Below are 12935 nucleotides of genomic sequence, written 5' to 3'. Positions count from 1 at the left end.
AGCTTTGCTTCAGCAGAGCAGCAGCTCAAGCGCCACTTATTCCACAACGAGAGTGCTTCAGTATTTACTTAAGTATTTTTGCATTATAATCCCCTCATACTTTGCGATCTACATCACCTGAAGCTGTTTGGAAAGTTTAGAGTGCATCTGGACTGTGAGCTGTGTAATTCTCAGTCAGGTGCGAACTGCATTGATGCTCTCACGCGTCATCATTAGAGTTTAATATGATCTCATGTTACGTTAAATGAGATCAAACGACTAGTCGACAATGAAAATTTTTGTCGACAATTTTTTATTGTCGATGTTGTCAATAACGTCAACTAATCATTTCAGCCCTAGTGTACAATGTTCCTCATTTCAAATCTGGTGAAACACTGTCGTCTTCTTCTTTACTGTGATACTGTGTCACCTTTTTAGATGGGATGCCCTGTGTCACCTCTCTTTAGATGTCCTGAAGGATCATGACCAAATAAAAAGTGCTTTAAAATCATTGCGATATTCACAATATTGCTTAATTATATATCACCAGCAAAACTATCCTATTAATATTGTGAATATTCAACCAGCCGATTCACTGAAAAGATCTGACTCAAAAGAATGATTCATTCATAAACCAGTCATTGCTACTTCTCTCTTGAACATGCCAAAGAGAGAAAATCATCAGAGTCAGGGTCCTCGAGTAGAGAGTTGGGAGCCATCACTAAAGAGATTTTATACAAAGAAGTGTCCCAGGTCCTTCTGAGACTGAAAAAAAGAGCCTTTCATTGTGACATTTCCTTTATATGCTGTCACCTATACTGTGATTAATGTAAGGGAAAGTGGATATGGGTGCAATGCTAAACATATGCTCGTTTACATGCCAAACACCTCTTTAAAACATTAGAGGACAGATCTATTTTGACACTTACTGAATAAATACATTTTGGCTGTATCGTAAAAGCTGCAGTAGGGATCTTCTGTCAAAGAGCCATAAATATGAGGACTGTAGTTGGAGACAGTGAATTGAGCCAGGACTGCATTGTGAGCTTTGAGACACACAAACAGTCCTACCTGATGTATAAACACGTACATAATGCATACAACATGGTTCAGGTGAGCCAAATCTCTGGGTGAATTAAAACAAACATACAAAAGGTAAAGACAATGCCACAAACAGAAAGAGGTACAAAGCATGTACTGTATGTGTAAAAATTGAACAAGCACGGACTAGAGATTGACCGATGTCATTTTTTAAGGCCTATACCACATGTAATTATTTTTATGTTTAAGTGCCTGACGGTTAATATGCAGATATATACAGATAAATTAATTTTAATTGTTTAATGTATGCTTTTTGAAACTAAATAATTGTTATACTTCAACAATAAAAGCATACGTGTTATGAATGTTTGTTATTATGAATAATAATAATAATAATTGATCTCAAAATGCTATGTTTCAAGCATTTTTGTAACACCTCACTTATACACTCAAAAGATAATTTTAAGATTTATAATTTAATTAAGTAATCTTTAACAAATTAAAATAAAATGTAATTATTTAATTTTGTTAAAAATTACTCAATTCAATTAACAATAAAAAATTATAAACACAATAAAATATAGGCTAAAATATTTTTTGGAGTGTACATGAATGGCTGTTCTGTAAAAAGTTAAATAACTTATGGGTCAATGACATGATGGTCATTTTTTTTTGAATACATAAAAAATCCAGTTCACACAAAACAGTTACTTGATTACACTATGATGAAAATGCTTTCAATTTTCGAGTTCAAAGTCATTTTGATATTTTTTCTGAGATTAAATTAAGTGGTGTAACTGTCCAGAGACAGTAAAAAATAAAAGTCTCATTAAAATCTGAAATTCTTGAAAAAACAAATGCTGGCAAAAGTAGTTTGTAATAATCTTTTATTATTTCTTTAAAAAAAAGAATGTGTAACCATTATGTTTTAAAATACTATTCATATTTGAACCAAGAGTGCACCAAAGTCATGTGGGGTAACCAACATGAAGGTAGCCATTCTGTTGTTATGTGACAATAAATACAAATTTTATTAACTATTAAACGTGGAATGTCACAGAATTTGACATATTTGGTATAAAATGTATGCATTAATGCTCAGTTAAACAAATCAAATTAAAACTGTGTTATTTCCTAGTGTGATCTGCATGCTTCAAAGAGAATGTGTGAAGTCGGCCGCTCAACACTGACAACACCTCATCATAAGCGTTATGTGCGCTCTTGTGTTTGTAATAAATTACAGACAGCAGAATGCGCATTAAGCTTGAAGTGCACAGCACAAGCAAACTATAAATTTATATAAATTAATCACAGCCTTTTATGGTTTAATAAGCACATTTAAGCCTGCTTTTCTGGATGTGTGCAGCTTTCGTCAAAAACATAAAACATACAAACTCAAATTGCTTCAATCGGCTTTCTGCCAAAATAAAAGCTCAATTTAACTAAACACGTGAAATTGAAGAAAATACTGCATAAATATTCTACTACTGTGTAGTAAAATGTAATATTCAATGTAGTATTAAATAATAATAATAATAGCTAAATAATAATTCAATTATATTTAAGCAATATCTCACAAGCAGGAATGCTGTTGTACTAAATAATAATTTTCATCTAGTGATGCTCTGCTGTGCAAAAATAAGTCTATTCAAATAAAAAAATCTTGAAAAAAAATGTTTGAATTAGAAGTTTGTAATAATTTTGTTTCTTGCTATTTTTTAAGAGACCCACCAGCTGGCATCTATCATCCAATATTAAAGAACCGGTAACGGGGTCTGAAATTAACACCCACAAAGCACCAAATGTGGATAAATGTTCTATTTGGCTGGTGAATTTCATGCGCCATTCTGGCGGGCGCTTTTTTCTTTCTATATTAGTTTTGCTGCATCCGAAACCGAATACTGTCACAGTATGTACTGTATTTGATGAAGACATATTTGACATATGTATCTGCCCGCAAAACAGTACATTCTTTTAGGTATGCATGAGAGTAGTATGAATAGTGTGGTGATGGGGGTGTGGTCGTGTGTCTGTCTGCGGGAGAGAGGGAGTGGTGTGGCTCGTCAAGCTAGTTGACATAATTTCTAACAGCTGTTTCTCATTACAGTGATAGCGGAGAGACGCCTTAAAACAGCCGAACCCGCCAGAGGAAGGAAGAGAGAGAACGACACCAGAGCGCGGTGACTGGCGTGCCCCTATTGTGTGTTTTATTATTACTATGGTTGTGAAGCTGAAGTGTTCGAAAAGCTATTGAGAGTTTTGTTGCTTTGAACTGAGGAATAAGAAAGCCCTGAGAAGGCGGCACTCAAACGAACTGAAAAAAGAGAATAAAAGCTACCTGAAGTGTGTCACTGCTCCCCATCTCCTCCTTTTTCATTCCCGAACCTGTAGATTCATTACACTGGTGCCGAAACCTGGGAAGCGAGGAGACATGTCGTCATGGAGTCCTCACCACTGGGCGAGGTGATCAAGACCCTCACTGGCATCCAGAAGACTCAACATCAGGCCCTCGTCGAGCTGCAGCTGGAGTACGAGCAGCGTTTTCAACTCCTGCTCCAGGCCCAAGCGAAGGACCAACAGGCCTTCCGGAGCCTAGTCAGACACGAGGGGGTTGCTGCTGCAGCCCTGGAGCCCACCCCGGCTGTCCAACAGGTCATTCTTGTAAAAATGGGGTCGGCTGACGATCCCGAAGAGGACCTAGATCTTTTCGAGAAGACAGCCAAGGTGTGGGAATGGCCGCCTGACCAGTGGGCGGCCCGACTGTTACCTCTACTCTCCAGGGAAGCGCAGCTTGCGGCCTAACAGCTCCCCGCAGCCAACCTTCTCGTTTATGCAGACTTGAAGAGAGCCATTCTCCATTCTGGGTTGGCCGGACCCCCGAACAGTGCTGACAGCTCTTCCGTGCCCTGAAGCTGGGCAAACATGGCCACCCGTTCACTTTCATACAGCAGCTCCGGGATGCCTGCCAGAAATGTTTGCTGGCCACAAAGTGGTAATGGAACAGTTAGTCATCGTCTGGCGTCGCTGGAGGAAGCAATCCAGCTGGCCGAGGACTACATGGCGATGTTTCCAGGAAGCAGTGATCCGGAGTCTCTCTCTCTGTCTTCTTTCTCTCTCTCTCCTAACCCCAAACCCCGCTTCCGCCCCTCCACTTTCCGTCCCGTTCCTGCCCCCAGGAGGCTGGGCAGTCCGATGCCTAGGATTCCTCCCCACATAGGGAGGTCTTCTTCTTCTCTTCTTTCTCCGCTATCCCTCCCAGGTTGGCGAGTCCATCCCCACGGGTATAGGAGGGGGGCCTGGGCCGGTCTGTTGGAGCTACGGGGATCCAGGGCTTTTCCAGGACCATTGCCCTGTAATTGAAGTGGGCACTCTGGTCCGGATTCCCGATGCTCCACAGGCTGCCCCCGATCGAGCTGGGGCGTATTGGATACCGGTGAGTACCCAGGGGGATACATATCAAGCTTTGGTGGATTCTGGCTGTTCACAAACCTCCATCCACCAACGGTTGGTACAAGACAGGGCATTGGGCACAAATAATCGGGTTAAGGTGCGGTGTGTGCACAGGGATATTCACGTATATTCATGTATCCGGTGGTTACCATTGAGATACTATTCAGGGGGAGAAAACATAGAGTGGAGGGCGCGATTAATTCTCACCTCACCCATCCGCTGATTTTGGGGAAGAACTGGCCTGATTTTAAGAATTTATTAAGGGAAATTTGTGTGGATAGATCCTGTGAATTAATGTCTCGGTGTGTGACGTGCAATGCTATGGCTGGAGAGGCGGTGCCAGGGCCATCTATGTCTGTTCTGCATCAAGATGACACAAGGGAGGAGGTCCCCGCCCTCAGGGAATTCGCAGGTGGAGTGCGGCGTGCCTTGAATGTCAGTTGGTGAATCCATCGGCCACCCCAAAAGTGCCATTGCGCCCTCTACCGCTGATCATGGTACCCTTTGAAAGAATTGGTATGGACCTTATCGGGCTATTAGAATGGACCGCACGCAGCCATCGCTTTGCATTAGTTCTGGTGGACTATGCAACGTGATACCCAGAAGCAGTGCCCCTGCGCAACATCTCAGCACGTAGTGTTGCGGAGGCACTCTTCAGAATAATCTCCCGAGTGGGGATTCCAAAAGAAATCCTCACTGATCAAGGCACTACATTTACGTCACAAACACAATGCGAACTGTACGAATTATTAGGTACTAAATCAATTTGCACCAATGTTTACTACCCACAAACCGATGGGCTGGTGGAACAATTTCATAAAACCCTGAAAAACATGATCTGTAAGTTCGTATATGAGGATGCTATGAATTGAGATAAGTGGCTCGAACCCCTGTCATTTGCAGTGTGAGAGGTCCCACAAGCCTCCACAGGGTTTTCCCCATTCGAGCTGCTGTATGGCCATCGGCCGCGCGGCGTGCTCGATGTCATATGGGAAGCTTGGGAGGAGGGACCTTCAAACAGCAAATGTTCTTGATCTTAAAGCAAAACTCCACACTTTGGGTCAGTTAACACAGGGGAATTTGCTCCAAGCTTAGGAACGTCGCACCGGGAGATAAAGTGCTTGTATTACTGCCCACCTCAAGCTTTAAATTACTCGCCAAGTGGCAAGGGCCCTTTGAAGTCACAAGGCGAGTTGGAGATCTCGATTATGAGGTTAAGCGAATGGATGGGGCGGAGCACGTCAAGTTTACCATCTCAACCTCCTAAAATCATGGAGGGAGGCGGTCCCTGTGGCCTTGGCGACGGTAGTTCCCGAGAGGGGGGAGCTCAGGCCAGAGGTGAGGCTCAAACCTAATCAGTTCACCCTGGTCCCGTGTGGAGACCACCTCTCACCGTCATAGCTCACAGAGGTAGCCAACTTGCAAGCGGAATTCGCAGACATGTTCTTGCCTCCCCCCTGTCGCACGAACCTCATAGAGCACCACATTGATACCACCCCGGGGGTGGTGATTCGTGGCCGCCCCTATCGCCTTCCTGAACACAAACAAAAGGTAGTTCAGGAAGAATTAGAGGCAATGCTCGAGATGGGCATAACAGAAGAGTCACACATCAATTGGGCCAGCCCGGTGGTTCTGGTACCTAAGAGCGATGGGTCAGTCTGATTCTGTGTGGACTATCAAAAAGTGAATGCAGTGTCTAAATTTGAACACGTACCCAATGCCTCGGATTGACGAATTGCTCAATCGGTTGGGGCGGCTCAATTTTATTCGACACTGGATTTAACAAAGGGTTATTGGCCCCTTAACTCCAATCTCCCGAGAAAAAACTGCGTTTTCCACATTGTTCGTTTTACACCAATATATGACCCTTCCATTCTGTTTGTTCGGGGCCCCCGCCACATTCCAGCATCTCATGGACAAAATTCTCAGGCCACATACAGCATATGCTGCCAATTATCTAGATGATATCATCATTTATAGTAATGATTTGTGGCGGCACATGCAACATCTGAGAGCCTGCGGCGCCCAAGACCAAAAAGGAGGTGTGACAGTTTCTGGGGCTGGCTGGCTACTACTGAAGTTTTATGCCTACTTACTCTGACGTCGCTAGCATGCTGACTGATCTCACTAGAAAGGGGGCTCCCGATCCGGTACAGTGTACAGAGTCATGCCAACAGGCTTTTCTAAAAGTGAAATACATGCCCAAACTTCTCTCTCCCCTTTATTTTGCAGACAGATGCATCGGACAGAGAGCTGGGGCAGTGCTCTCACGGGAGGTGGAGGAGCGACCGGTGCTGTACATTAGTCGTAAAATCCATTGAAAAGGAGTGTTTGGCGATCAAGTGGGCAGGCCTTCACCCTCTGTTCAGATCATGCCCCACTCCAGAGGCTCCACCACATGAAGGATACCAATGCACGGATCACCCATTGGTACCTGGCACTTCAGCCATTCAAATTTGAGGTGATCCACAGTCCGGGGGCGCAGATGGCTGTGGCTGACTTTCTCTCCAGAAATGAGGGGTGGGGGGGGATTTGGCAAGCCGGATGTTGCCCCAGCCTGAGTCGGGTGGTGGGGGTATGTGGTGATGGGGGCGTGGTCATGTGTCTGTCTGCGGGGGAGAGGGAGTGGTGTGGCTCGTCAAGTTGACATAATTTCTAGCAGCTGTTTATAACAGTTACAGTGGAGAGACGCCTTAAAACAGCCGAACACGCCAGAGGAAGGCAGAGAGAGAACGACACCAGAGCGCAGTGACTGGCATGCCCTATTGTGTGTTTTATTATTATTATTATGGTTGTGAAGCTGAAGTGTTTGAAATGCTATTGAGAGTTTTGTTGCTTTGCACTCAGGAATAAGAAAGCCCTGAGAAGGCGGCACTCAAATGAAATGAAAACAGAGAATAAAAGCTACCTTAAGCGTGTCACTGCTCCCCGTCTCCTCCTTTTCCATACCTGAACCTGTAGATTCATTACAAATAGATATCGGACATACTTCATCCGGGTACGTGGGCACTGTCTCATGACCCGAATATATGATGAAATAACAACAACCGTGAAAACTATCCACTCAGGTTTTGTTAAACAAGAACCATTTAAGCACAGGGAACAATTATCTTGGTTTACCACGAGCGAGCACTAATTCACTTCATACAGACTACTTATTTATTTAATTACATAGCAGAATTTTGCAGTTTAATAATCACTTTGAGTCACATAATGACCGGCTTTTTTGGGGATGAAAACTTCTGTTAAAACAAACAGAAACAGAAATGGCTTTCACTGTAATACTACTACTACTTCTAATAATATATATCAATAGTAATTGTATATTATTTAAGCAGCATCTATCACTTCTGATGCTCTGTTATGCAGCATATTATTTGATAAAAATAACTTGGATTGTGCTGTGAGGTTCTGAAAAAAAAACACCTCATTTGAAAAAAATAATGCAATATTATGTTGAGAATTAACTGTTATATTTTCATTTGATTAAAGTTTAAATTAATTCATTTATGTAGACACCATTTTGATGATAAAATTGAAATAAACTGTTGACATGGATTTGTATAAAAAATAAAACAAATAAACAGGTATCAGTATCGGCGAGTACTGAAAAGGTCATCCCTTGTTAGCAGTAAATCTATGAGCCAGCTCTCTTTAGTGAATTAAAAAGACTTATGAATCAGTTGGGGCTGAATGAATTAACTGACTCACTCCAAATAAACCAAGAACTGTTACTGTGTTGTGTACTTAAGGCTCATGAGACTCATGAGAGTTACAAACTGGATGTTCATATGACAACATGTAGTTTAAAATACAAATTTAGTTTTGTTGTAATACGTGAATAATCTGAAAAAGAATTCTAAATGGACTATCTGGCAAATAAATATTTCATAAATATATAAAAAAAATAGTTCCCTTTTAAACATGATAACAGTATTGTTTATTTTTCTCTCATGTCTGTAAAATCCACTTTAACAAAGTGCAATTTAATAAATAAATAAAAGAAAGAAATTGTCTGGTAAGAAATCTGACTGGCTGGTGGGCTAAAAAGTTAATTTTGTAGTAAATCCTGTAAAATTAAGTAGAAAAGTGTGAATATCTATAAAAGAAAAAAACATCAAACTGGTAATCTGCCTATCTCTAGCAAGGACACAAGATGATGCAGACAACTGCTATAAAATCAATAACAGCAACTGAAGCCAAAAGCAAACACAATGCCTAGCATATGAAATCTGCCTCCAGCTGCTCTCTGATTAGCTGTGTGGGAGACAAACTGAGTCCAGACTGCACTGATCCCAGATCAGCTGGTATGAAATGACTCTCTAGTGCAGAGATAAATGAGGTTCTCACTTTACAGTTAGGTCAATGCACAAGGTTTTGTTCAACTCGTCTGAGTCTTTCATACACCACTGCTGCCTGATAGGCTTATATAACATAAAGATGACTAAACACAAGGAGACAGAGCCCCTTCTGCCGCTTGTCACAATTTAACAACACAATAAATGTAAACAATGACACACATGGCACAACCTGCACATCACATCTGTGTTACAATTCTTCATTGTATTTCTTATTTTCTTCCAGTATGGACTTTTTAAAACGTAACAATTTGTTTTGTTTTTGTTTTTTTAATCCCCTTTTCTCCCAATTTGGAATGACCAATTCCCATTACTTAGTAGGTCCTCGTGGTGGCGCAGTTACTCACCTCAATCCGGGTGGTGGAGGACAAGTCTCAGTTGCTTCCGCTTCTGAGACCGTCAATCTGTGCATCTTATCACGTGGCTCATTGAGCATGACACCGCGGAGATTCCCAGCATGTGGAGGCTCATGCTACTCTCCGCGATCCACGCACAACTTACCACACGCCCCATTGAGAGCGAGAACCACTAATCGTGACCACGAGGAGGTTACCCCATGTGACTCTACCCTCCCTAGCAACCGGGCCAATTTGGTTGCTTAGGAGTCCTGGCTGGAGTCACTCAGCACATCCTGGATTTGAACTCGCAACTCCAGGGGTGGTAGTCAGCATCAATACTCGCTGAGCTATCCAGGCCCCAAAGTGTAATAATTTGTTAAATTAAATGCCATTTACTCGATGGCCCAGGAAAAAAGTTTCACATGGATCACCTGGCTCTATGTTAAGTTCTTCAAATTTGCCCCCCAGATCAACATGACCTCTCATTGACTCTTCTATGGATGCTGATTTATGGTGTTTATTGAGGAGAAATGTGCTTCAGCCTATTTATAGCTGCGCCAATGCATCAAGCAGTACTGCTCATTACATATGCTCATTAATAAACAATCAACCTTAGGATAAATATTAGCTATGGTGCAATACCCATAATATGTAAAAATAGCAATATACTTAAGCAAAATTTCGAGAGTGATATTGCTTTTTAGTAAATAACAGTGAATATCTTAAGTTTCAGACACAAATTTGACGTTTTGGTAATGGATGAATCAGTCCATGACTCACTCATAACACAACATAGGAGCATGTGTCGCCACCTACCGGCGTAAAGATGTCATCAGAATTAAATGGAATAAAATCCCCACTACTATTTGAAAAGCTGGGAACACAGACAAGAGTGATACAAACAGTGAAACGTTTGTCCAATCAGATTTGAAAACTGGAATTATTTTAGTATATATTATAATACAATTATTAAAGCTATTGTTTACAAACCTTATTCTCCCCATTAACCAAACATACAAAGATTGACTAATTTAATCTTGCATGAATTTATATGGACATTTTACTAGTTTAAAAATTCTATTAACTATGCAGAATGACTGTGGCCTGTGAATAATCACGTACATAAGCGTATCGCTTCGCTGTTAACGTTTTGCACAAAGCAAGAGTAAATAAGCAAACTAATCAGAGCAATGCCATGTCAATGAAAGACCAAAACAAAGCGGAATAGACATTTAAAATGTGCATAAATGTGTCGTTGAGTCGGTGAGACGCAGAAAAGGAGTTCAGTGTGTTTCGGCGAGCGGAGGCGACATTTGAGCATCTTCACGGAACCTGATGTTTGTACATTGATACTGATATCGAGGATGCACGACTGTTAAAGTCGTTGATAATCAAAACACATTCTCCCAAACACACGCATTCAAACCCTCTTTCATCCCCATTCGTTCTTCATTCCCTTGTTGTTAAAAGGCTTACCCTCCGACAGCTCCAGGTCCAGCTCAGCGAGCTGCTCCCGGACCTCTTGGGGCAGAGCCGACACATCCACACCGCGCTCCGCCATTACGGCCCGAAAGAGGGGGTAAAGAACGGTGCAGTACGGTTAACCGACAACAAAAGAAACCTACTGCTCCTCACAAAGAAAAACTAATGTTATTATACAGCAGACCAAGCTCCATCATCTCCGCCATGCCGAGAGACAATATCCCGACCAATGGGAAGAGTCACATGATCACAGCTCGGGATGAGGAGTCTGAGCTCGTGGTCTGAAACCGTGGCAGTTTTGCTCCCTCTGGCGTGGTGTGAAGAAATCTTTATCTTCATGGAATATATCTAACCAAAACACTGTTGCAGGACGCTTAAAAACGTCATTTACAGAACTATTACATGTTCCCGGATCATTTACGTCAACATAAGCCATTCGTTCTAAGATCGTATCATTATAAGTGCAGTGTTACAAAGTTCCAAAATTCAATATAGCTACTTTCAATATTTCCATCTGATTAAAGGAATATTACGGGTTTAATACAAATCAAGCTTAATCAACAGCATTTGTGGCATAATGTTGGTTACCTCAACAAAAAACAAAAAACAAAAAAAAATTCAACTAGTCCCTCATTTTCTTCTGTTAAAACTTGTGTATTATTTGAGCTGTAAAGTTGCTTAAAAGGATAGTTCAAAATGAAATGATAGTCCCAAAATTGAAAAATCCTCTCATCATTTACTCACCCTCATGCCATCCCAGATGTGTATGACTTTCTTTCCTCTGCAGGACACAAACGAAGATTTTTAGAAGAATATTTAAGCTCTGTAGGTCCTCACAATGCAAGTGAATGGGTGCCAAGATTTTGAAACTCCAAAATGCATTAAAAGCAGCATAAAAGTGATCTATAATACTCAGTAGTTAAATCCATATCTTCAGAAGCAATATGATAAGTGTGGGTGAGAAACAGATCAATATTTAAGTTCGTTTTTACAATAAATTATCCTCCCTGCCCAGTAAGTGGCAATATGCACAATGAATGTGAATCACCAAAAACAAAAGAAGAAGAATGTGAAAGTGGAGCTTGATAGTAAAAAATTACTTAAATATTTATCTGTTTCTCAACCACATCCAGGGTTGGGGAGTAACAAAATACATGTAACGGGAATACTTATTTAAAATACAAAATATAAGTAACTGTATTCCACTACAGTTACAATTTAAATCATTGGTAATTAGAATAGAGTTACATTCAAAAAGTATTTTGATTACTGAAGAGATTACTTTGCATTTTATTGTCATTTGTGTCATTTAATATTTAGTCCTTTCAGATGAGAAACATTTATACATATAAATGATGCGATCCAAAGTGCATTTGAACAGCGGTGAAACACTTTAATTACATTAATACGAGCAGACAGGGAAGTAAGCCTGAAGTAAGTTTGGAGCAGAAGAAATAGAAATAAACCTTGTGTAAACTGTCAGCTTTACGCTAAGCTAAAATGGCACGTTACCAGACACAATCATATTTTTTATCAAGAAAATTCATGTTGGATTGTAATTTCTTTTTTTTCTAGTAAATCATATTCTTGATAATAATTTTTTTTTTTTGTTTTCCTGTAAAAATATCAAAAAATCCTTAAAACAAGATCAGTTAGATGTATCTTGTTTTAGAAACAACACTGCATAAGATATTCAGGTTTTTCAGAGAATGTATTTTTAACATGTGTATTTTGTCTTGCTGTACTGGCAGAGTTTTTATAGTCAAAACAAGTGAAAAAATCTACCAGTGCTGAAGAAGTAATCCAAAGTTTTTAGAATACGTTACTGACCTTGAGTAATTTAATGAAATACTTTACAAATTACATTTTACAGCATGTATTCTGTAATCTGTAGTGGAATACATTTCAAAAGTAACCCTCCCAACACTGACCACACCTATCATATCACTTCTGAAGATATGGATTTAACCACTGGAATTTTATAGATTACTTTTATGCTGCCATTATTTGCTTTTTTCGAGCTTCAAATGTTGGTACCCATTCACTTGCATTGAATGCACCTACAGAGCTGAGATATTCTTCTAAAAATCTGTTTGTGTTCAGCAGAAGAAAGAAAGTTATACACATCTGGGATGGCATTAGGGTGAGTAAATGATGAGAGAAGTTTCATTTTTGGGTGAAATATCCCTTTAAATCATCGTTTTGGAGGGGTTTACAGCGTTACATCATTATTGCAACAAAGTTGTAAAACTGGATATAACTTTACACAGAAAAGGTTAGCAAACGA

The 12935-nt window shown here is 40.5% G+C and overlaps 1 protein-coding gene across 5 annotated transcripts in view; it reads right to left on the bottom strand.

Moving 5' to 3' along the window:
• The window catches only part of LOC127446134 (disco-interacting protein 2 homolog B-A-like), a 61943-nt gene extending 51078 nt beyond the window's left edge, over positions 1–10865 (bottom strand). For all 5 annotated transcript variants that reach the window (XM_051706810.1, XM_051706812.1, XM_051706811.1 and 2 more), the window contains exon 1: positions 10643–10865. In XM_051706810.1, the coding sequence (XP_051562770.1) occupies positions 10643–10727 (85 nt within the window). In that variant the 5' untranslated portion in view covers positions 10728–10865. The remainder of the gene's footprint in view (positions 1–10642) is intronic.
• Positions 10866–12935: the final 2070 nt, after the last annotated feature.

This window comes from Myxocyprinus asiaticus, chromosome 9 (genome assembly GCF_019703515.2).
Source record: "Myxocyprinus asiaticus isolate MX2 ecotype Aquarium Trade chromosome 9, UBuf_Myxa_2, whole genome shotgun sequence".
NCBI classification, from domain to species: domain Eukaryota; kingdom Metazoa; phylum Chordata; class Actinopteri; order Cypriniformes; family Catostomidae; genus Myxocyprinus; species Myxocyprinus asiaticus.
Note: the sequence above shows the minus strand (reverse complement) of the source record. Positions and strands in the feature narration are given on the sequence as shown.